The 26,204-nt window shown below is 36.4% G+C and overlaps 2 protein-coding genes across 8 annotated transcripts in view; both read left to right on the top strand.

Annotated features, from left to right (window-relative positions):
- Nucleotides 1-21,527, top strand: part of LOC124167285 (mitogen-activated protein kinase kinase kinase kinase 5) — a 67,441-nt gene extending 45,914 nt beyond the window's left edge. For all 7 annotated transcript variants that reach the window (XM_046545207.1, XM_046545205.1, XM_046545206.1 and 4 more), the window contains 7 exons: nt 411-642; nt 1,716-1,984; nt 8,775-9,021; nt 9,966-10,049; nt 13,564-13,656; nt 13,752-13,878; nt 20,101-21,527. In XM_046545207.1, coding sequence (XP_046401163.1) covers nt 411-642; nt 1,716-1,984; nt 8,775-9,021; nt 9,966-10,049; nt 13,564-13,656; nt 13,752-13,878; nt 20,101-20,209 — 1,161 coding nt within the window. In that variant the 3' untranslated portion in view covers nt 20,210-21,527. The remainder of the gene's footprint in view (nt 1-410; nt 643-1,715; nt 1,985-8,774; nt 9,022-9,965; nt 10,050-13,563; nt 13,657-13,751; nt 13,879-20,100) is intronic.
- A 774-nt stretch (nt 21,528-22,301) lies between these two features.
- Nucleotides 22,302-26,204, top strand: part of LOC124166576 (ryanodine receptor) — a 149,556-nt gene continuing 145,653 nt past the window's right edge. Inside the window, exons 1-2 of the mRNA XM_046544142.1 lie at nt 22,302-22,575; nt 23,296-23,400. Coding sequence (XP_046400098.1) covers nt 22,522-22,575; nt 23,296-23,400 — 159 coding nt within the window. The 5' untranslated portion in view covers nt 22,302-22,521. The remainder of the gene's footprint in view (nt 22,576-23,295; nt 23,401-26,204) is intronic.

The raw sequence follows: 26,204 nt of genomic DNA, 5'->3' as shown, positions 1-26,204 counted from the left end.
TACTATTGTGAAAAAATTATATGACAGTTGGGATTATAACTCTTACAGGAACATATCCCAGAAACAAATGGTGTAGATTACTTAAATGGAAAGACTTATTTCCATTGTAAGATTTAATACATTTCCAACTTATAGATAAACTTCTCCTATTATTTTCATTTCCGCATGTTTTCTTTTTAATTGCTTCTCTCATTTTTTAAAGCTGGTGAAAATCAGTCCATAAGTTTTTAAAGAAACACTAGTACGAAAGTTAATATCCTTAGTTTTTGTTTAATATGTTGAGAGCTAAGTTGTCATTTCATGATATGCATTTAAGTAACAATCTCTGCCTTTAGCAATTGTGGAATAGCATCCAACAACTTGTCTTAGCATATGTCTATTTCCTTCATTTCTGTCTAATATATTTTCAGGTACATATGGGCGCTTGCTTCTCCAAAGTATTCAATGGCTGCCCCCTGCGAATACACTGCACAGCATCTTGGATTCATCCAGAGACAAGAGACGAGCACATTCTAATAGCTGCAGAGGAAGGCATTTATCATCTTAATCTCAATGAACTGCATGAGACAACTATTGACCAACTTTATCCTAGGCGAACACTGTGGATTTACGTCATCAAAGACATATTAATGTCGCTTTCAGGTGAGATGTGTTTAAAAAATAATGAATTCTCATGTAAATGTTTGTTTAGCATGCAAAACTGTGTTTTCCCATAGGATTAATTCCTTGTGGCATCATTTTTCTGCTGGCTAATGGCACCTTGTCCTGTGGGACCTTTAAAAATATCCACCTATAAAAATATCGATGATGCATGGGAAGCTTAGTTAAAGCAGGGTTGTTACAGCTCAGGGATATCATGTATTTGGAGAATTTAAAATGGGTAGGGAAATCGGGGAAAAGGCTATAGATCTTGTTCATGGGATGAGAGTTTTACTTTCAGAATTATTGACCTAGAGTTCCTTTTACTTTGAATACTGCTTGATTAAAATTGTATGGTATTAATTCAAAGAAGTCGCCATGATTGTTTGCAGAAAGTTTCAGAGAAATTAAAGAATTTCAAAAGAAATTCAGTATTTAGAATAACTGCCTCCATTTGCCCTTCAAACAAGGCAGATTTAGATGCTAGAGTCTGTAGGCTGTTAAAGTATTTTTTCAATAGATTTTTCCTCAATAGAATGTATGCACTGAAAGTGCATGCTGGAGTGACTCTGTGAGTGTACGCTGGTGTCTTGTACTGGATAGTGTCTATGGTTAACATTGTGGAGTTCCAATTTCTGGCCTTAGCCTAACATTGGCACTGGGCACACAAATATCTGCCTTATGGCATTTTATGTCTGGCAGCATAGAATATCTTGTCCACTATAAAGCCAACTAAACTGCAAAGGAAGAAGCCGAGTTGTTAATTGAAGTGGTAGAACACCAGGCGTGAATGCAGTACAGCTGGATTTGAATCCTGGAATATAATTTTTCCGTTGTGGAATATTCACACTTCAAGAATGAGGATGAAAAGTGGAGGGAAAATGTATTCCGATGGGCCATATATTCAAACTCTTACCACTTATTCCCTAGTATTCCGGAATATGTTTGGTATTTGGTGCCCCTGCTTATTTATTAAGAGTAATGATTTAATTTTAACTAATGTGCATTTTTTTTATGGAATTTTATTTGTTGTTTATTTCATCTCAAATGCTAAATAGTTCCAATTTTTGTCACAGGGAAAACTCCTCAGTTATACAGGCATGATCTTCCTGGATTAGTGGGGAAACAAAGTCATAGGTTTTCACTCCATGTAAATCGAATACCTGAAAGGTTGGTTCCGAGAAAATTTGCCTTGACCACCAAGGTTCCAGACACCAAGGGATGTTCCAAGGCTTGTGTTGGGCGTAATCCATACAATGGCTACAAGTACCTCTGTGGTGCCACTCCCCAAGGAATCTTTTTAATGCAGTGGTATGATCCACTGAATAAGTTTATGCTGCTCAAGGTATGGCCTTTTCTGTATACATATCTATTTTGCAAAATGTGAAGAAAAATATTTTCTACTTTATATGATAAGTGAATTTAATTTGCCAGCTAAAAGTGACCTACGGCCGTATTCTTAGATTTCCGCTAAAACACGCTAGTAGGGCAACTAACTTAGTCGGCTACTAAGACCTTTTAGTCGCCTACTAAGATATGGTATTCATGGATTCTATTAAGTGAGCTACTAAATTAGTATGCTATTAGCCAGCTCGGCAGCCGATACTCGGTAGCGATTTGGGTTCAACCCGCTGGGCTACGCTTGACAACACTGCATCTGACTCCTCCGCGGCGCAGAAAATTCGTAAAACTATCAAACAAAAGAAATTGATACAGCAAAATGCATTGAAATTTTTACTTCATAATGGATGATTCGATGTGATATCGCATTGCAGACATATTTTTTGATTGCTGTACACAAAAATTATGCAATACCATTGGGAAAGGGTAGGTTTATGAGTAATACCGAAGCATTTGTATGCTTTAGATGCAGTTATTGTTGTACAAACGGCCGTGTATTCATTGATCATTTACATTGCATATTTTTTGCACTTACGATATTTGTTTCCATTAGTGTATGCGTGATTAGTATTGAAAAGTATAACTAGCAACGTCAATATTATACACATTTGTATTCGGAAAGCAGAGATACACCTCAATATCGGAGTAGAAACGAAAAGCTTTGCAATGCAGAAATGAATCGTTAAGAAAATAGTGTTAAGATAAATGTGTGAATGATACACATTTATTACATTACAAACACCTACGTGCGAGCAATTAGTAACATATGTTTGCAACTCCTAAAACGTTAGTCAAGGAAACAACAATCTGCTTTGCAACATTTAAATATTTCAAATATTGACAGCGAGCGGAAATATACGGCATACAGTTTACTAGAGGTGGTTAATGTAAAAATAAAGCATAATTAACCTAACTTGTTTTACTTATTTATTGCTGATCATATCACAAATAGCACTACAACGCACACAACATTTCACTTCACATTTCACGAGCTGTCTTTATGACACTTATAATCCGTACATTCCGAATCAACTGGTTCGATGAAAAACTTGACTCATACTTACTTTAAAACACTATAATTAGTGATGGGTCGATTCCAAAATTTTATCGATTCCGATCCCGATTCCGATTCTGACATTTCGATTCCGATTCTACCGATACCGATTCCATCGATTCCGACGACATAGGCTCCAAGAAAAAGACCACTTATAACTACAAGGGAGAGCCCTGAGTAAAGTCATATTCACAGTTATAATTAAGATTAAATACTACTTGTATAAATCATGTAATATTTGGCCCTATCAAATTCTCAAGCAGAAAAACCTATTATTCCAGCCAGCAGGTTTTGACGTCTCCATGTTACAGTATTACTGCCTGCAGGAAATTGCCTTTTGCTACATAATTGTGTGACTGGGAAAGTACTTTCCTCCCAAAATTGCAAGTTATCGGAAACTTGAAGTATATCATCGATCTTCATGGATCTTGAATCCTCATGGAACTCAAGATGCCCAAGCAAATGGACTAAAGAACTTAGCTTTAGTTTTGTGGAGCCAAAAATATCCATACTTCTCACGTCGTTTAATCAACCTTAAAAACTCTTGTTTTTTGAAGTTCAAGAAAGAAACTAAATGCTACCAATGAATATCATATCGGACGGACGCAGCAATAAAAATGTCTAAAAGATGCCTTGTGATGTGAAAACTCTGCTTTCCGCGCGACTCACCTCTGCGAAGGTGGAGAGGGAAAAAGGGTATCGGTTGTTGCCTTTCGAGGAAACAGTTCATTTTCCTCTCTCTTAAGCATGCCGACTTAATCTCTTCACTTCACTTCAATACCCGAGCCATATTTCTTATGCGTGGGATGGTTCCGTAAAATATCCAATCCTTAGTATTTTCACTCGAGTAATGCGTTAAATGGTCTAGTCGATCTATACATAATCCTTTTTAACATCCTCAGTTTAATTTTTAAGTCAATGAAGACGATTATCCGGGCTTTAAATGACGATTTTCAAGACTTAAATTTTAAAAAAGCTTGAAAAATCGGCCTCAGTTACCGAGTTCCGCGGCGTGTAGCTCAGCCTTGGCGCGCGATTGAAAAATCACTCTATTTTCCTTTTTCGCATAAGTTTTTTTCCAAGATTTCTGCTTAGTACCCTTTAGAAATCTCTACTTTATATTGTGGTTCAAATTTTCCGAGTTATATTTTTCGTAAACGAAAGATAGTTTCTACTTTATGTCAAATTTCAAGTGAAAAACGGGTCAACCATTTCGCGTTGTAAACCAGACAGATGAAAGCCAAAATCCCCAAAAGTCATTGGAAGTATAGAAAAAGCACCAAGTGATAGAAATATTGCGTTTTTTTTCCATAAAAATCATATTAACGCAACACCACCTGGATAAATTTAAAAATTTTTGAGGATTAACGAGATCGCGTGTGGTTTTGAAAAGTTGGTCATGTTTGGGGCACTGCATCATCACTAAAGCGTCGTATTTAGGTAAAATGGCATTGAAGTATATATCTGGTAATGATTTATCAGTATTAATGCTAAGTTTCAAGTCTCTATCCCCAAAAAGGTGATTTTGGACTTTATTCCAGCTTTCTCCGATTTCGGACCGGTGTGCGCCGGGTCGGTAGACGATCGGACGCCGCGGCTGGCATAAAGATATTCGGCGCCCAAATCGACAACTATAGTGTATTCGGCAAGGTGAAACTACCAAGCTAAGGCATTGGAATGACTTATCGGATTTAAAATCAGTATTATTACATGAGTTTTATGATAGCGCTTCCTGTCGGCAGATTACTGAACCTACTACCCTCGAAAGCCATGTAACCGTAACTTACTCGACTCGACATTTGCAATGCTACTCGAAATACTCGAGTCGAGTACCAACTACTCGATTCTACTCGAACTTTCGAGTACTCGCAAATCCCTAGAAGATAATGTGTTTTGTTGTTACGATAACGTGGCGCGAAAATTCAAATGACTGTTGGAAACGCAGTCATATTTAAATTTGTGGTTTGAAATACTACTGGAATCGGAATCGATTTTTCACATTGGCAAGTACTCATTTTCGATTCCGATTCTTGGCCGAGAATCGAGGAATCGAAGAATCGAGGAATCGAACCGACCCATCACTAACTATAATGTAACTCTAGTAAAGCATGATAATTAGTTTTCCAATCACTCTGCACACACCAAAAGAATTTGCACTCGTTGACGTTCGAAAGAATTCTTCACATCTCACTTCCCACTCATCACTAATGATTTAGAATCAGTTGATGTTATTTCACATTACCATTACGTAGACAATGAAATAAATAGGCTGAAACAAATTTCTTAACCAGAAATTGTAACATCAACAAACTTCCAATCTCACTCTCCACTATCACTCGTACCGTAACCAAAACAAAAACAACAGCGCAACGAAATATGCAAAATGTAAACACTGGCGAAAGCTCACGATGAAGTGACTAGAATAAGTAATAATATCAAACACAACTTATAAGCGTACAAACGAATGAAAATTTATAAGCGTTTGCTGTATCTCTAAAGAACAACTGCTTCAAATATGAAACATATCCCCTTGGCAACAGCTAGTAGATACCTTTGATCGAAATGATTAAACCAGTATGCAAGAAATAAATAATTTTGTCGAAGCTCATACATTCACAAATCACTTCACTTGCCGCTTCACTCTATACTTCATCATCTATATGCAATCAATTCACTTAGGGGCGTATTGAATGCTCAAATTGTGTTCACTTACACTAGAGGCACAAGTTCACTGCAAGTCGTAGCTTCCTCGCAGCTACAAAAAACTTTCAATTCCTGTCAACAATTACACTACATACGTTGCCTGCCTTACTTGAAGAATGGATTCTCGTATTCCATTTTGGCACAAATGCGTAAAAACTCTATAACAGTATACAAATAAAACCGGAGTTCGATCATCCACAACGGTCCGCCATATTTAGTAGCTCCCTTAGACAAGGCCGGAGGGCGACTAAGAGCCAGCTACTAATATAGTAGCATCCTAAGCTTAGTAGCCCTTACTAACGATCTATGAATACCATTGTGCTAGTATGCTACTACTTAGAACGCTACTTAGGCGTTAGTAGCTTACTAAGGAAACTATGAATACGGCCGCTAGAGTTTTTGGTATTCACCACTCTTAAATCTTGAATACTTTTGCTGCAGTAATGGGTATCAATGTTTTGTGGAAAAATGTTGAAACCCAAGATAAATAAGTTGGTCCTTTGAGTATTTATTCCATGTTTATTTGAATTATGCTGCACAGATAAATTTTTTATCACTATCGTAGTGTTAATTTGAATACTATAGTCATCTTGTGGAATAAAATACTTGAATTTATCTTAATGCTGCTGCAAAAGAATTACTTAATATGAGAAGATTTTTTGAGAAGAGAGAATGCTCTTTGCTCTTGGGTTCCTTGCCATCAAAACTAGCATTGCTGATATAGAATTTTACTAGTGGAAGTGTTTTTTTTTTTTTAGAGATATTTCATTTCAAAAAGGGTAGGTGGCAGTAGTGCAAGTCTTGGAATATAGTGACTCGATTTGAGTAGGAACTGAATTTATCAACTGTGGAGTATAGTCTGAGCTATCTTTGGGACTCAAATGAGGTCTTATAATACCAGTGTGGTAACCGAGATTGAAAAGATCAAGGCTTGCATAATGTTGTGGAATACGACTCTTAGTACCTTGAAATTTTTGCTAATCAATAGTACCTCTGATCTTAGTTTCAGCAATAGAGTAAGGTTACAGCTAAACTAAAGTTTCTTAACTCAAGTAATTTACAATTTTAATATAATAGTCAATCCAATTGTTTATTTGGAGTATATAGTTGCACTTCATTGTATTTGTTTGATTTGATATCAGTTTTCAAGGATTTTTTTCTTTTTTTCAAAAGGATTTTCCATGTTTCAGATGTTTTTGCTTTTTTCTAAGGCAGCTACAGCCATTATTGTGACCCATGAGTAGGTATAGCATATATAGTAGAGATGTGCGAATAGTATCCGCGAATACTCGAATACCTCGAATATTAGAAAGTATTCGATATTCGAGGTTTCGAATAGTTATGCGAAAAGTACCCCCTCGAATACTTTGAATTTCGCGTCATACACTGTCGCATGCACGTCGTTGGTAGTTGACTCGGAAAAATGTAGAGAACTGTAGTCATTTAGTGCTCGCAGCGCCGTTTTACGCAAGTTGACGAATTACATCAAATTCGTGGATTTTAGCGGTGAAAAGAGTTCTACGAGGGGAACCGAAAATGGTCGGGTGAAAAAATCCGAAAATCCCCGATTCCCCCCACTAGGAGAACCTCAGTGCCGTGGGATAGCAACCTTAGGGCATTTCCCACGATCCGCTATCCCCCTCCATTCAGCACTCGCCTCACCCACTCTGACCCTTTCCTCTTCTCCGAAATCAAACAAAAGGTCCCAGCTCGCACAGGGATCGCATTAGGAAGACCCCTGCTTCGAAAAAAATATCGAGTTACGAGAACAATAAAAACATGTTTCACGCCCTCCCCCCTTTTCTCACCCACTGACCTTTTTCTGGCTACCTGCTTTGAAGTTCCCCATTTCTGGAGGTCGACTGCTGTGTGAGTACTGTGGGATACTTACATTAGCGCATTTCCCAAGATCCGGTATCCCTCTCCATTCAGCACTAGCTCCCCCCCCCTCTGAGGCTTTCCTCTTCTTCGAAATAAAAAAAGGTCACAGCTCGCGCAGGGATCATATTACGAAGACCTTAGCTTCGAAAAAATACCAAGTTACACGAGAACAATAGAAACGTGTTTCGGGCCCTCCCTTTTCTCCCCCACTGACCTTTTTTTTCCTACCAGCTTGGAAGTTCCCCATTTCTGTGGAGGTCAACCGCTGCATGAGTCACCTATTAGCACAAAAGGTGTCTAAGAATGACTTTCGTCAATTGATGTTACACCTTTATTGAATTGAAATATTAGTAATGTGCGCGTAATTTCAAAAAGAATAAGACCAAACACGACGTATTTCTGAGTTTATTTAAGCATTTTACGCAAAGAAATAAATGTCAAAATACGACGGAGACTTAGCATTCTGGCGAAACTCGATATGAGCAGCAGAGCTTCTCGGAAGTTGATGCGGTATTTTTTTCTGAAAGCATATATCAAGTTACAATTAATGAGTGGTGCTATAAGTCTTTATTGTTACAGTCCCAGACAAAGGGATATTTTCTCAGAATATTTGGTTTCTCCCTGATAGCAATTCCAATTCATCTTCTTATCTCGTGAGAACTCCCAAAGATGGACTGAAAATAATTGAAGAAAATCCGGTGGAATAGAGCTTGTATTTTGCAAAATGCCTCAGATTGTCAGCTAGCACTTGGCAGCAGAAGTGGGGGTAAAGCGATGTTAGTTGAATTAATGATATGCCCAATTGTTTCCATAATATTAAAATATTCTTTAATCAGCTAAATTCGTGTTCGAATCCTTTAAAGGGAATCAAAATTTCTCCCCAAAATCTTGTGTTGCCTGCTGCATAGGTAACCGAGTCAAACATTCCAGCATTCATCATTTAGTATTCGAGGTATTCGAATATTCGAATTCGATATTCGAATTCGAGAAATCTGCTATTTGACCCATCTCTAATATATAGAAAAATTATTTGCTGTTGTGGTAATGATGGATGGTTTTTTTATGTGCATTTAATGTATTCCTTTATTAATTACAGCACTTTGAGTGCAGTTTGCCCAATCCACTCACTGTCTTTGAGATGGTCCTCACCCCAGATGAAGGGGAGTATCCTTCTGTGTGTGTTGGAGTCAAGAGAGGCTACGAGCAAGAACGTAGGCTGAAGCTTGACTTAATCAATATTAACACTGCTCCTGTTACTGGTCCTGTCACCACTTCATCTTGGTTTCATACTAATGGGGGTAGTGGTTCAACAGATGCAGATCTAGATGATATGGATGGTACTGGTGAGTAAATTATTTCATTTGATTATTATTATTAAATTATTCTACTGATTAAGGTAGGTTTCCATGGAGTACTTAAGAAGTATTATGGAAGCCTCCCTTTCCTTCAAGCACTTCCCTCTTCAATTGATTATGTATTGTTAAAAATGCAGTAAATCCCTCATGTAAGGAATTTGTTGGGACCTGAATAATCATTTACTTCACTTTAGGGGGTTTCATTGTATGGAGGTGATATGTTGGTTGCATCCTCATGGGCATACAAGTATTCATTATATCCAAATGTTATTTTATGCAAGACAAGGAAATTTCTCAATCTTGTTTCATTTGCAACATAAACTTTTCCTATAGTGGTAGTAAAAATTTAAAATTTGCCATCAAATACCGGGGATATAATTGTGTCGTTGTCAATCTGCATATTTTCAAATGGAAATGATTGCTTTCCTCTTCTATTGAGATCTACGCTTCATTGGTAACTTTAGTTATAGTCTGAAATTAAACAACGGCCAAAATTAATGTCTGTGGATTATGAATTTTCTAAGTGCTCCATAATTTTGCTGGATATCTAGTCAATTTTATTTTTGAATCCAATAATTTAAGTCGTTTGCAAATAATTGCATCATACTAGCAGCTTTCTGCAGCAATTTGACTAGGGAGCCTGAAACTATATTACCCGTTAGAGTGACAAATTAAAACAAATTGTTGGAATCCAAATAGTAATAGAGGGACATCTCTATGTTAGTGACTGCTATTTATAAGATATTGTAATACAACGATGGAAGTTAGGTAACTTATGGCATAGTTTTCTAGGATATTTCCTAGAATTTGTAAGATATTTCTTTCTCATGAAGTTTGATGATGATAGTTACAGGTTGAGGTAACTAAAATCTTTAATAGAATTACTCCCTGTTCTTTATTATTTAGCTAATTGTGTGTTTTCTTTATTGCAGCGACAGTTTTGCCACGCCGAGAAAGTATTAATGTTGTCAATGTTACTCAACTTGACAAAGACTCCGTTTTGGTCTGTTATGACAGTGAGTATGCTCTTATGTGTGTTGTGGGATGTCAATATTCTTTTCCCCCTTGAAAAATAAAATATTTTCCTTTTATCTTTTCATTCAGTCTTGATTAATTAGTGCAAAATGGTATGAGCTTGATAGGGATTTGGGAATACATATTCAATAATTCTGAATGTTGTTTAGGTAGGGTGGTTATGAAGGACTCAAGATGTTAAAAATTGTATTATACACTCACTCTGCTTTTCTATTTTCTCATGTATTAATTCTTGATTAATACCTCAAGTAAAGGTATAAAATCTCCTACATAAGTGATGCCTAATTATCACTCATGTAATAGGGTGGTTTCCTATTATTTTTTTATTGCCTAAATCGAAAGATTATTACTCCTGTAGTACGTATTTCACGCTTTTAGATTTTTAAATGACGATATCTATTTTTCGCGATTAAATGAAAAGTGAAAATTTTCGAGCGTGCCAAAACGCGACGCGTAACTGTGGTAGCTGAGTACCTGCTGGCTGGTAGCGCTTGGCTTAAATAAGGATTATTAATACCTTATCAAATGAAGAAAACTTTCCGACCTTAGCCAGTTTTAATAAGTGATTATTAAGACATGTTTCCCTGAGCTCTGCGCCTCATGCATGTATTGGTAACCTCAGATAATGTATAACTCCTATCTTCTTGTGTAGAAACTAGGTCCCTGTGACGTCACGTGGAGTGGCATCGCATGGGTGCCAATCTGGCCCTTTTCAAATGAGGATAAAAATGGACCATTTCCATTCGTCTAAACCTGTATTTCTAAAACGAAATAATTTGTATATTATGAATACAGTAATGGTGGGTAACGAATCGCAATCAATGCCTTTCGTTTTCTTTGATGAAGGAAGCTACCCTATTAGAAAAGCATTTCATGTATGGCAACATATACCACAGTATAAGTGTTAGAATAATTAGCATATGAAGTTCATTTTTTACCTCCTCTAAACAGCTACTTCAGGCACATTCAGTTGTCAAATCAGATTGAATCTTACAAGGGGAGACCACGTACCTTGCATACCTTCTCATGCATGGGCATGAGAAAAAATTTTTATCATTACAACGGCGTTTAGGTATTTAAAGTAGTGTCATTTCGAACGCGGAAATATAAAGACTACACTTGCTGCCGTCCTCAAGAACATGTGGAAAATTGAACTGTGGGCATTAACAGTGGCTTTTTTTTCGAAGAAATTACATTTGTGGGTGATTCTCTTGTTATTATGCTGGAGGGCTGTGGAAGATTATGGGAAGCAGTGAGCACAAGACACATTTGGTGTAATTGTTGATTTTATTAAATAATCAACTTTTATTCCATCCTATTTGTTAATTGAATTAATATTTTGGAATAGCTCTTTTAGTATGTAGGTACTTGAAGTTAACTTTGGAGTAATGTGAATTACAAGTTTTCGAGAGATATGGTAATTTATATTTGTTTTGTCTTCTGATTTATCACATCTGCACGCATAGTGCTGCTCGCCGTGGGCCTTAAGGAGATGTGCTCTCGAAAGAGGTGGTTTTTATATTTAATCTGGAAGTTGATCAATCTAAGCAATACAAATAATTAACACTTTATCACACACCAAACCTTGCTTGTGTAGACCTCGTAATCTCCGCGCTCGAAATGACACTGCTTAAATACCTAAACGCCGTCATGATGATAAAAATTTTTTCTCGAGCCAGTGCTTGCTGCAATTAACATTAGTGTAAAACTTGTCGCCGTATCATCAAAATGAAAACTACAAAATATGTTGATGTGACAAGGTATCGAACCCGAGCCCCCCAGGTGAAAGCCGGACGCGCTATCCACTAGACCAACTGATATTGTTAGAGAGATAGCGATATTTTGGGATTACATAGTGCTTGTTAAAAATACCGCTTGGAAATTAATTAATTACAGCCAAACTAAGGCCCATTCAATGGAACCACTAACAGTTCAGAGATGTGTTTGCCATTCAGAATGCCATAAAAAAATAGGGCATTGAAAAAGGCGGAGCAAGGTACGTGGTCTCCCCTTGTTAGAATTTATCTCTTAAGCAAATTTATTGCTTTAGTTCAAAAACTAGACACAAATTTCAAAATATCCTTCCAATGAAACTTTAAGTTAGATATCTGAAGTCTACAATGACATAGTATTGCCATCATTTTTATGAATTAAATTTTATGTGTATTCCTTTTTTAGAATAGAAAATTCTTTTCATGAGAGATATTCGTAGGTTGTGGCAGGCAGGCGGCATGTCCTTGCCTGCCAAACTGAAAGTTATGGTTAAACCACCTGGGTAGTTTATGGTGATTGTCTTTTTTTTAAATCCTGATGCTAAGGCCTTTATGTGCTGTTTTCTGGGGTAATATGAAATTGATGGAATTAATAAAAAATCCTGTCCCCATCATTATTTCCGTTCAATGTTCACTTTTCATGAAATACTGTATGTTGACTTGTTTTGGATGTGTCATAATTTTATCATAAACGTGAGCTAAAGCACAAGAGACTCCCGAATATCCAGCTGCGGTTTATGTGGGTTGTAGATTATCCATGCATGATTTTCAATCTCTCTCAATTTTTCCCGCAATCGTTATAAAAAAAAATCTGATGCAAAATCATCAGAATTACAGCATTAATGCTAGAACACACCAGGCTTATTATTTCCGTTAGAATCCCCTTCGTAAAACGGAAGTGATCACGCGCTAGCTGCATTCACGGGAGCACTGTGTTCCTGTTTTCCAAGCCTCACAGTGCGCGACCTCGCTCCTTGATCACGGATACACGTCGTGCAGCAGTTGCAACCCGGGCAACTTGTGCGAGACGTGACTACGTGGCGTGGTGCCTGTCTGTGTAGTTTCCGCCGTCAAGCAGTGGTTTTGAAGCATTTGTGCAAACCACTTTTCCTTATCCGTGATCATACAGCCACGGATGTGTGGTTTTCGATACGAGGCCTTACATGGAGCGTTAATAATATGAGTACAACCATGTTATCACTGCTAAAAAGATCACAAACTGGCAAAGAAAGCTCTCATTGAGTCCGGGAAGCACTCTAAAATAACTGAATAACTGCATAAATAATAATATATTGTGTTACGTTAATTTTGAACATTACAAGACATTTAAGTAAAAGTTTGGATTATCCACGTTTTCAAATTATTTGTGCCGTCTCTCCCCATCATTAGCCAGGATAAAAGGGAGTGTATTGTACATATGTATTTTGTTACATATACAGTGTTGCCTTCTTTTTCATTTTCATATTGGATGTGAGATATATGCTGAAAATGTTTCATGTGGTAATGTAGTTGACCTGCTGATGTTTTTAGGGTTAAATGCACCTTGATGTTATAATGGAGCTGGCATTTTGCTCTGCTTTGTTAGAGATCTCTCCAGGTTAGCTCTCACCATCAATTCATGTGGGGGATGCAGAAGTTTTAACTGTCTAATGCAATTATATGATTGAGATTTTTGTACATGTGAATTCAATGCTTGCTTATTGATGCATTTTTACAATTTCAGGTGTTGTGAAAATTGTTAATATGCAAGGAAAGCCAAAAAGTACAAGGAAGCAGTTGTCAGAACTGAGGTTTGATTTTCAGATTGAATCAATTGGTAAGATTATAGGTTCAGACCACATCATCATCATCATTATAAACCTGTGTAATTCTATTACATTTTCATGCATCACCTCCACATCTCTGTTTCAGTCTGCCTTCCGGATAGTGTACTGGCTTTTCATAAGCATGGAGTACAGGGAAGGAGTTTTAAAAATGGAGAGGTCACCCAGGAAATTGTTGACAAAAGTCGAGTTTACAGACTACTGGGATCTGACAAGTAAGGTTTTAATTTATTGCAGATTGCAGATTTTATTTTATTGTGATACAGAGTGGTAATTAGCACCAAAAAAATCGTTGATGGTTGAGTGGTTTGTTAGTAATTTTGCAGTTAACTTTTCACATGCACTGTTGTTATTAGTGGTACAGAAAACTTTCGACATTCTGGCATCAAACTTCAGTAGCAGCCCTTTTGATCTAGTAGAGGGAAGTCCTGTTTGTTATTTTTGTTTGATCCTTTAGTTTTTCTTTAAATGATTGTTATGGAATGTTAATATTTTAATCTACCCTTAAAGGATTAATTTATATAATTCAAAGTATTTTATTTGGCGACTAACACTTATTGATTATTTTATTCCAACAAATTATTTTCTTAATATGTTAATAATATCAAATCATTCTTCAAAATTTCTGATTTTAATGCAAATTGAGCCAAATTAAAATTGTTCTTGTTGGTTACAACAAGAATATATACATAAAATTGTTCTTGTTGTAACCAACAAGAACAATTTTATTTTGTTAAAGTTACACACAGAGTTACACCAGATACCATCTTATTTCTGATTTTAATAAATCATACCATGGCTTTTCGTTTGAAAAAGGGTTAGTTTTATTTGGCGGAGAATGAATTTTTTGAATTTTGAAATGGTGAGTAGTTAAATATGAATTTAGGCCTAGTCTAGTGTGGAACTGTGTTTCAATAATATTTTTTGTTGTCATGTGGGAGCATTAAGTTTTCTTATTTGCGAGAAAAGTGTTTCTTCATTTATGAAATTTACATGTCTATGATATTATATCCTGCTTGAAGCATGATACAGCAGACTCCCGATTATCCGGGTGTGGCTTATCCATGTTGTGGATTATCCATGCACAAGTTCACACTCCTTTTATGTTTTCCACAGTATATGTAAAAAAATAAAATCAGACGAAAAAGCAGTAGGATATTTGCATTATAATGCATGGCTACACCTGGCCTATTATTTCCGTTAAAATTCCCATCATAAAATGGAATTATTTTATTAACTTGCTGACAAGGAATGATTCAAGTTCACTTGGACGTCTGATCTAGCATTGCAGACAACTATCAGCAGCGGGAAAAAAATCTCTTGAGTAATTTGAGGAGATTCTTTAATGGTAAACGAATCATAAATGAAGAAAAATGTTATCTACGGTCATCATATGTATATTTCATATTGCAATCGTGCAATTATTGCCCTGGACTCACATGCGGCTGAACACAGCCCAGAGGAACTGAACCCTAAATCTGCCTATTGTTTACTAATATGCTTGAATTGGGAGGGAAAAAAAATCAATTATGCAGCCTTCAACACTTCAACACAAAGCTTTCCTCAAGAAGCAAGTCTCGCTATAGTATATCCTGCATAACTAGACTGCTATGCACATGTTGCTGATCTTCTACGGCGTCAGCCACCTGGTGCCAGTCCGATAAGGTTAATGTCAGCCAATTGTAGAGCAATTATGCTTCCTGTCATTGACATTCGATCTAGCTCAGAGTGGTCACAATTAAACAAAAACTTGATGTCTTGCTAGAAAACTGACATCAATTTTGAAATCAGCATGTCTATTTTACACTAAACGAGCTCAAAAAATGAATCAACAGAAATAATTTAAAAATTGTTCCCCAGTGTAATTCAATGGGTTTGTTTACTCTGATCCAGAATTGCTATTTAATGCATGTTGTTTAATGAGTTTGATAGACCCATAGGAAAAATAAATGTTTAAAAAAGTGTTCTATATTCACTTACTCATAAAGTGGAAACATAATGTCACAGCTCAGCTGTTTAGCTGTTAAAAATAAACTTTTAAGTTCACTTATTAGATGAAAGTGAAACTTCCTGATTGTTGTCTATCAAAAAAGCAGCGTCAACAAATACCCTGAATGAAAACCTCGTGTCATCCAACCACTACATAGATATAATTTCTCCCCCCAAACTCAAGTGGTGGCCATTGTTGGGGAATATTTGTACTTGTAATGTGTAGGAAAGAAATATCTAATGACTATGTATTAGTCATCAATCATGCTTTATATGCTGGAATAAACAGTTTGAGTGAATGAAGGAAATGAAAATTTTTTTCATGGGAAAATCCAACTGTCTGAGTACATCTATTGAATAAATGCACCACTCTTTTCTTGTGAGGATTATGATCCAGCAGATCATCTTAATCCATAGCTTTTTGTGGTTTATGTGCAGAAGATAACATATGTTCAATTTAATTTTAATTTTACCTCTGGTCTGGAATAAGAATTTATCATTATACATAATTTGGTAAATCAATTTCCTCGCCATTACTAAGTATGATATTCCCATCAGAATTTAATTTGAGTTTCGAAGCCTTTGATGCTTTTCTCAGAGCTTATTATTGCATTTCTTCATTTTTTTCACCTGGATATGTCTTATTTCATGAAAAAAGTATCAGTTATTCTCATTAATATTTTCTAATTTTCCATTGAAGTTTTATTTGTTTATAAAATTATTTTCACTGTATAGTGACATCTACTTGTATCAGTTAGATTAGAAGATGATACCTGATGATGCCTCGATGAAGTGAAATTAGTTATATTATCAATTGAATTTTTTATATAAAATCATAAATTATAACTATGAATTGCAGATCTATTTCTTGAGGAAAATTAAGACAACTCTACTTAATAATTCATTTTATATTTTATCTCGGAACACGTGCATTTATCTGAAAAATGTGATAGAATACCTCACATCCATACTAAAATTCATTCCTTGTGTATGTAATAGGCACTCAAATATCATTTTGTACCCCTAAGGAACAGGGACTGTGGGTGGTTAACAGGTAGCCTATAGTGATATTTTTTTTCAAGTCACTAGCATCGGAAAACAATGTATTTCATTAAATCAGATGTTTATTTCATTTCAATAGTGTAGAAAATTATATACATCGTTGCATATGAAATGTTATTGAAACATGTTGAACTACATATATTGAAAAATGAGCCTTCCCTGTCCCTTGAGTATAGGTGCCCCTGGGCTAGTGGCATTCTCAGTAGGTGTATTGCGGGTAGTCGCCACAATGGAAAACATTTTTGTGGAAAGGGGGTTGAAGCCCTCAAAACTCTCTTTGCAAAGCTCTCATGTAGGTATAGGTGTGTAAGTATATCTCATGCTGGATATTAGGTAATTCTTCTAAGAACCCCACAATTTTACATTATGGGCAAAATGAAGATGCAGCTGTGAATACTTCCCAGCTACCACAGATTTGAACTTATCCTTGGAGAAATCAGATGTTGTGGGGATAAGCTTATCTTCCACGTTTATTATCCCTTTTTTCCCGTGATTTCAAGCATTTGGGGAGGGGTTTTCACAGTACCATATTGCCAAAATTGGCCGCATAGCGGCACTGACGTCCTCCATTACCGTTAATGCCATTAGTGGCTCCATTTTTAGATTTGTGTTGTTGTGTATAGTGTTTGTGAGTAAAAACAATACATCTATGCAGTAATAGTTAAAGTGATAATCCAACCTAAGCATCATTCTTGTGTCCCTAGGCTCTATGTGGGCTACGCCGGTACACACAGGTGTATTAAGATTTTTGGCGAGTAAAGCAAAACAATCCGGATTGCCATGGATATTAACGAAGGAATCATAGACAGTGCTGTGATTTTTAACGAATGCGAGGTATTAGTGATTGCAAATGTCAATTTCTATGGTACCTAACGGTAATGGATTACGAATTTGTGCTTTTAAAAACCATGCGTAAGGTACTTCACCAGTCTCTGCTATAATGTGATAAGGCTAGAATGGACTTTGGCAGTAAGATTTATGGTTTACCGATGAAGGTATGAAGATTGCTCCGTGTTCTAGTGCAATGTATATCGTTTGAAGATGAATTATTCATTAAATATATCGTTTTTAGAGCAATCGTTTTATTTTCGACCTTCTTCTATCAGATTTTTTGGTATGTACCTAAACTTGTGTGAATGCAGGGGCGGCTCCAGCCAGGGGGCGCGCGCCACCCCCTGGGCGGTGACTGACGGAATTTTTTTGCTGCTTGCAATCTCCTCTTACCTATGCCAGGAAAGGCGAGAATGAAATGATGGCTCGTCACCCATGCTACCAAGTATCAATTTGTGAAGCGAAAAATAAAAGTACAATGTTAACGGGATTAGATAATGAGATAACTTTTTTGAAAAAAAATTCCTGAATTTAATGACATGAAACCAATGAAAACTGCCATGGAACTTTATGCGTGCACATGATTGTATTTATAAATACTTGATAATAATCTCTATAATAACTTCTCAAAAATATTTTCCAAGATATTCAAATGAAATGTGGCAAATGATTTTACTGTCGACTTCAGTTGTATTTTCTTGATCAATCATACAGTAGTTCCTGAAATCCAAAAGTTAAATACTTATGGGTAAAATTGGAATTTAATATATTGAAGAGAAAACTTCATTTCGCCCACTAAGCACTTTTGTCAAGGGGTATAAAATGCGAACTCGCATCACGTACCGTAGACTACCCTCTGTTTATAAATGTTACGCTTATGTCTGCTTTTTCTCTCTCAATTTTTGATCTACAGGGATGGGGTTTGCTGCATTTGGTGTGGATTCTCTGTTTTCATGATTTGATCATAATTGAAAGTGCATAAATAATACATGAGTCGTAAATTATACTCACAATTTTCCCATAAGATTGCACAGCGTTTTTTTTATTTTCTCGCCCTATTTCCCTCAACTCTCCATCGAAATCTACGATTCGAACGTCTATTCAAAGCTTGTGTCTCCCGCTTGGAACGAAAAATATACAGATGATTTGAAATTCCACACGTAAATCAGAAATTACTTTTACAACTTTTTCCATAAAATAACACGGGCTTTTGCAATTTTCTCGGTGTATTTGGTGCAATTTGCTCATTAAAACCAAACAATTTGTACCAATTCCTTCATTCTTTCTCAACTAAAATGCCGAAACTCTTATATTATTTTGACGCTTGTATGCCACATCATGAGAGAGAGAGAGTGGGGGGAGGGGTAAGCAGCCATTCGCGCCCCCCCCTCAAGGAAATCTTGGAGCCGCCCCTGTGTGAATGTGTAACATAGTGTAAAAAACCTTATTGTGAAGGCTAATGCGGTGTTGACTTTCGATGGTGGGAGATTCAGTGCATTATATTTCATCATTTATGTTATTATATTGCAGTCTCCCATACAGCATCAAATATCTCAGAGGCATCTCACAAGACATGATCTTACATGCATAGGGACCTCTCTGAGTGGTCATATATGCCTCGTGAGATGTCTCTGGCATATTTGATGCTATATGGGATACTGCAATGTAATAAAATGCAGTGACGAAATATAATGCATTGAATCTTTCCTCATTGAAAGCCATTTATGCATTTACATTATTTTCACATAATTCTCATGAATCTCATGTGGTGGTGCAGCGATTGTTCGCGAAACAGCCACCATCTACAGGCAATTATGGCGTAAGGATAGGTGTATCTCCAACTATGCGGACATTCATCTCCAATTTATCCCCAAATACGACGTGGATTCTTCATACTTTATCTCTGCATCCAGATAGGTTTCGTCACGGCATATATGTATAATATCCTCGTATTTAGAGATAAGGCAAAATCTGTGCTAGCTGTGTTGTGAGCTGAGTCTGGATATACATAAATGAACATGAAGCTTTTCATTTGAAACCACTTTTAAATAACTTCTCTGATGTCAGCATTAATGAAAAGTAAGAGTGATATAATGTCTTGCTGCAAACAGAAAATCTATTCATAATCTAGCCAAAATTTATTCACCACCCCGATGTGTCTCTCTTGTATCAGGAAATAAAATATGCCCTTTCCAAACCTGACTTTTACCTGAATTATGATATGAAAATTACAAATATTTATACATTTCATGAATGTCCTTCAACCTGTGTATCACTGTCATGTTTGAACATTTTGTCTTTGAATTGTCATTAAAGTTACTTTGATAATTGTGAATGGGAAAGTAATTAATCGGGCTATTATTTCATTTGCTGTTGTTTATTTTAATTTACTATAAATAATTAAATTTTTGTGATCTTTCATGGTAGCATTCACATATTAATGATCTTTGTAATCCAATGAAGTGTTTATTGTCAAAACTGATTTAATTAGGAGTATTTGGCTTTTATTGCTACTATAAGCCGTAACCATTCCTTCTGTGTTGAAATTTTTCAAGGGTGGTTGTACTGGAAAGTCACCTTAGTCGAGCAGTACCAAGGGAAGGCACACTCACAGAAGATGGTGCTGACCTGTACATCCTCGCTGGACATGAAGCAAGCTATTAGTTGGTTCAATATTGGTAGTGTTGTAGATGAATCAAACTGATACATGCACATTGAACTTTTAGATGGCAGTGAAAAAATAAGTTAAATTACTTGGAATAAAGAATCAAAAGAAATTTGACATTTTGAGTAAGGTTGAATATTTTTGCACCTCGTAGATGAAACAACTGCCTTGTGATGAAAGTGGAGCCAAAGAATGTGGTAAAGTTGGACTGATTTACTAAGGAAATGAAGATGAGAATTTGTTTTCTTGCCATTTATATTTGGTAAGAATAACAATGTCATCTGAAATGTAAATATTTTGTACATAATGTTCGTATATATTATTCCTAAACTATGCTTTACTATTTGCCAAAAATAATGACATATCTCTTTAAATTTGGTGATGCCTCATTTTTTTAATTCCTATATAGATTAATTATAAATTATGTGCGTTATTTTATTCCCAATAAAATAAGTAACCAATGTCATTGTTAAACTTCCTCAACATGTGCTTAGGAGTGAAGATTTGTTTCCCAAATCTCTGTATTGCATTTTACCCCAAAAAGTTGTTGAAGTAAGTCTATAGGTAAAAATATGGCTATTAAGTGATATACTAAACATACAATTGAGAATGATTTAGTATAATAAGTGTATTACTATTGCCATTACTTCTTGAGGAGTCTTTCAATGTGATGTTGTAAGTGGTTCTACTAAATTGTTTTTTTGGGAATGGTGTAGATAAGTTGTACATATGTATATTTGAAAAGTGGAAACAAAAAGTCGGAGTTTTTTAAATAAGATATCTCTGTAGTATTAATCAGTAATGTCTTAATGTGACCTTTAGTTTAAATGTTGAGAGACTAAGTTTCCTATTGTTATGTCTTTTTAATGTATATTTAAATGGTAAAAAAGAGTATTTACGAATGTGTGTGGTGCTTTCTCATTATAAACAAATTTAAAATACCTCCAAATCCCAAAAGTGAATGTTAGTAATCTAACGCTGTTAAGGTACATTTTAGAGCATTTTAAAGACTATAATTTTCCCTGGTCTTCCAGTTGAATTGCGTTTTAAAATTTAATGTCTATTTAAAGTTAGTATTTTAACTTCTTTATGCCTCTATCATTCCTTGAAACAGGTCTTCTGAATTCTGACTTCATTGTCGTGTAAGGTTTGGTTGGTCGTAGATTTCATTTTAAGAATGAAAAATTGCTCAGATGTTGTCTTAACATTTTTGTGGTTGTTGATTGTATCCATTTGTTTATGTATTAACACCAAACTTTGAAAGAAACTTTTTATGCTCATTTACAAAAAGATATAAAATATCAAGTTCATGAAGTACAAAGTTGTTTTATTTCATTTATTTATACTAACCCATAAATCTCCTGAATAGTAATTTAGCAGCCCCTTCTGTGTGGGGAAACAGTTATTTAAATCGCGATCATCCTTAAAGTTTTATGGTATTAATTTCCTTCAGCCAAAAATAAGATTTATTTTTGAAATTAGAAAAACAGACTATATTGCAGGCGTCAACATATTGAAACGGGCTGAGTTTTTGCCGGAATTACTGAGGATTATGGGCTACAATAGTGTTATCTTGTCGCTGGTTGTCGTTTCTCCCCGTTTTTACATGCAAAAAATTAATACACTACGGAGAAAACGATAACAGTGTTATTTTGCGCGTATCCTCTGAACGTACGCGCCCGCGCTTAATTTTGAAGCGAGCGGGTTTCATACTGCACCCTGTCGAGGTCACTACTTATTGATCGTTAAGCTACGTTACCTTCAACCACAGGTATTCGTACGAACCGCCGTTTTGGCCCACAAGTCACAGCTCTGGGATGTGAATACGCATCATGAGAATGCCATGGTGGAGTATGATAATTTTGCTTCTTGTTGATCTATAAACTCGCCTTCATGTGTCTCTTTCGGGACGTGATGATTGGGGGAGTAGCAGGCTTGTTTTGATTCGTGACTATTCCCCCGAGCTTCGGGAAGGGAGTGTGAGAGGTGGGCTGTTAATTTTAGTAACAGCCGCGCAAGAGCTGATTCTTTACAGCTGGACAGCAGCGCTTGGATTTCGGCAGCCCGTTCGGCTGCGGTCGCTTAGTAGTGGTGTCACTTGGGCACGGCTAGGAACGAAACATCGATCCCGAAAACGATTGGAGTTATCTGTCGCAATTTCCACGCGCAGTGCAACGTTAACGCAGTCGATCAGCTGTGGCAAGGGGAAAATGACGTAAAATCAGTGGCTGGAGGAATCTCGGCTGTCGGGATTTTTGTACATAGTGTCTGTTTTTTTACCATTCGTGTCGGATAAGCTCAAAATCACGCCATGGCAGACAGCGAAGGAAGTTCCGAGCAGGATGATGTTTCATTCCTTCGAACGGTGAGTTAACTGTGTTTTAATTGTGGTCATAAATACATTTCTGTGTGTCCTTAAGTTATCACGGTTATATAAACTGCGCAGGCTAGTGCGGAATCATATTTTTCGTGTTAAAAAAATAGCATCCTTTTTCACCCTAGAAATTTTCACTGTCTATCATGCATGAAGTTTGCAAATCGAGTGTAATGGTATTTTTGCATTGATTTTGTGGCGAAGAGGCTCATCATGTTGCCAAATTTTGATCGGTAGAATTTCATTCGTGATGATAGCCTCCATCACCCTCTAGCTGGGGTGATACGGTGCGGCTATTTCTGCTAGTGGGCTCGCATCCAGCTCGGCTCTCGTCTGGGCTCTTGGACTTATTTTATGCCGATAGTCCCCGAGCAACATTCCGCGACAAAAATACCGGAAGTTGCTCGGCATGAGTTATACAACGCTAATGCCCCGAAAAATAATAAAATGCCTCAATAAATTCTGCCTCCATAAAACCAATATTTTCGTCTGTATTACTTCAAAGCACTATCAAAAATCATTTTTGTGAAGATTAAAAAAAAATATATGTATCCCCAACGAATTCCTCTCATTAAAGCCGATGCTCAAGGACGCAATTTGAGATGACCTTGACCTAATTGTTGGTAAATTTTCGTATGCATAAATGTGAGCGGAAAATGTCTATGGTGTATCAGTTACTAATTATTATTTTTTTTGTTTGGAAATTTATAGGAAGACATGGTGTGCCTTTCCTGCACTGCCACTGGTGAGAGAGTTTGTCTGGCTGCTGAAGGATTTGGTAACAGGCACTGCTTTTTGGAAAACATAGCGGATAAGGTAAACAACAGGGCCTCCTTTACGCATCCTCGCGGGTACTTTCAAGGTTCTACGGCACCCCATCCCGAGAACCTATTTTAAAGCCTATCGCTTGCTTCCCCCTTCTTCCCCCACTTTCTCCCTCTGCAGAATACCGCGCTCCTCTTCTCCTCCCCTTTTGGCAGGGGAAAGAGACTACTTGTTTGTCCATTTGACTGTCAAAATTTTATTATGCTGATCGCGATTCATTGCGGCGTGAATTTTATCGCTTAATCGGTGGATGGGCCGTTTTTTTAAATTGGGAAAAGCGAATATTAAATCCAGGATTCCCGCGTTTTTTCACTTTTGAAACTGGGGATAATTGCCAGAATTGAATTTATTTTTGACTCGAGGAGCATGATGAAACCGTTTTTCTCGAAAACGCGCGAAGGAATCCGTCCCGGCGTTTTTTTCTATCTTCATTTTACGAGTTCAAAAAGTTATGTAAGGCGATGTTTTGGCTAAAGGTGCCCTGAAATAATAATCTCAGAGCCCTGAATCAATCTCTGAACGTATGCGGCTGCTTGAATCGTTCAGATGTATTGATTTTACATGCTCTTAGACAGGCAATAAACAGTTTTAAGCTCAGTTTAGCCATTTTGAAGATAAAGTTCTTAGTCTCCTTCTTTCCAAAAGTTTATTGCCAAAGCAATGGCTATAATTTTAAATAAACTGGTCAATAATTTTTATTCTCATGTTTATTCTCTTTATTATGCTTATGATTAAATTTTGACACGTTTTTTTACATATATCTGCAGCTTTCATTAAGATTTTAAGAGACATTATTCTAGCATTTTTCCTTTCAAAAATTCTGACAGCCATGAAGTGGATTAATCATCTATATGTAACATAAAAAAAACTGAAGTTTGAGAGTGCAAGATTAGCCTGTAAGGGACAAATTGAGCTGGAGGATTGATCAAAATAGAAGGAAATGATTGATGGTTATTCCAGATTTGCTGGGAGAGGATTAGAGGAAAAGAAGACGGGCAAGGTCATTATTAGTGACTGTGAGGTACAGTACATTGTAGGATGGGGAAGGAAGTGAGGGTATGGATGATGGGTGTTGACATTAAGTAATGATAGGCTCAGCAGATGAGTAGGATGCCCAGAGTAGAGCATTGGGTGAGGATAATGCTTTTTTCTCATTTAAAATCATAATTGATGCCATATTTCCAACTTTGGGACTCACCTCTGCTAATGGTAAATTTCCAGGTCAGCACTGCTGTGAGGGTATAGTTCTAACAAACTATATTGGCCGAAAGCAAGGAGAGATTATTATTCCTAAATGATGTTTCTTTTGCTCAATTTTTTAATATTCTCCCTGTTCATCCAATTGTTTTTTTTTTTGAAAATCACTTTTTTTCTCTAAATCACCTGTCAATATCTTGATGAGCTCAAAAATGTGGTTCCTCTAACATTAATTCTGGAGACACTGAAGACTTCTTTTTGATTGATATACATGTTGAAAAGCTATCAAGGACTTGATCAATCATGCACATTTTCATGGAGAAAAACATGACATTGGGATCTCAATGCATTCCCTTTAACTGTGTGGGGTCATAGGCTCAAATGCACTGAACATTCTAGCCATAAACGTGCCATTTGTGCGAAAAAGGTGATATTTGGCTGTCTCAGTTATTGGTATCTTGGAAATGAGTGATCATTGGAGGTTCCAGGCTCTCACAAGTAGATATGAACCTCCATTCAAATGGGCAAATACTATTGACATGTTTGTAATACAGAGTAAATAGTAGTGTTAAAATAGTCTGTGGGCATAGTTTGAAGCCTTTATTATTTTATGAGCATTGTGGAGCTGATCGATATTCTATAGCTTTTCACTGCCAATGTGTGCTTTATCTATTATTCATGTTAAAAAAGTTTCTTTTTTATGAATTATTTGGAAGAATTCATCTGTTTTTTATCTGTAGTCTTACTTTGGGTATGTTTTTCGGAGTGCCTTGTGGAGACTCTGGGATAATGTGAAAGGGATCCGGTAGCATTGGGGTATTTTAGCATACCTTATGGGGTTGGGGGACCTAGGCACAAATAAACAAGAAATCCTGATAAAAAACAGGATTTTTATATAAAAAAGGTAGATATGAGTGTTTAGGAGTTGGGCGATTATTCTTGTAAAAGAGAAGTTTAAAAAAATTGAATTGGCCATTTGTTGTTTATAAGTTGTCTCCTTTTCAAAATGTATTTTAGTAATTTCCATTGCTAACGAAGTCATTCCAGATGAGAAGATAATTTTTGCAGTGTATGTTATGTTAGAGAAGTAAATTAGGGTTTTGGGTCAGAATATAAACTATGGTGCCACAGAAAATACTCATGTTTGTATTTCTGATTATTCAGCAGTGGCCTTCATTGAATCAATGCCTCAAACTAGAATTTTGTTTTAGATAGGTAGTAGAAGATCTTATCCCAGTGTAAGCTGCAGATATTTTAATTCTGCTGATTCAGGATGATGGTACCTTTCCATGGGCCATTTTGCACCATGAAGAGACTCAAAGGCAGAATTTTTTGAACCTGGGAACCTTCCATCTGTGACGTACACTATCTACTAATATATTCCCCAGAATGTTGGAGTAATCAGGAGGAATACAGAAAAGATAAAATGAAATCAGGATATTTAAGCATACCCTCTAATTTTTGTGGGGGCATAATTACAAATTAGCAGAATGTAATAAAAAACAAGATGATCAGCCAAAAATGGGAGATCTACTTATTTAATGGTGTTTAGGACATGGGTGTTAATTAATGCCAAAAAGAACTTCCTGCTGGCTATT

Source organism: Ischnura elegans, chromosome 10 (genome assembly GCF_921293095.1).
Source record: "Ischnura elegans chromosome 10, ioIscEleg1.1, whole genome shotgun sequence".
Taxonomy (NCBI): Eukaryota; Metazoa; Arthropoda; class Insecta; order Odonata; family Coenagrionidae; genus Ischnura; species Ischnura elegans.
Note: the sequence above shows the minus strand (reverse complement) of the source record. Positions and strands in the feature narration are given on the sequence as shown.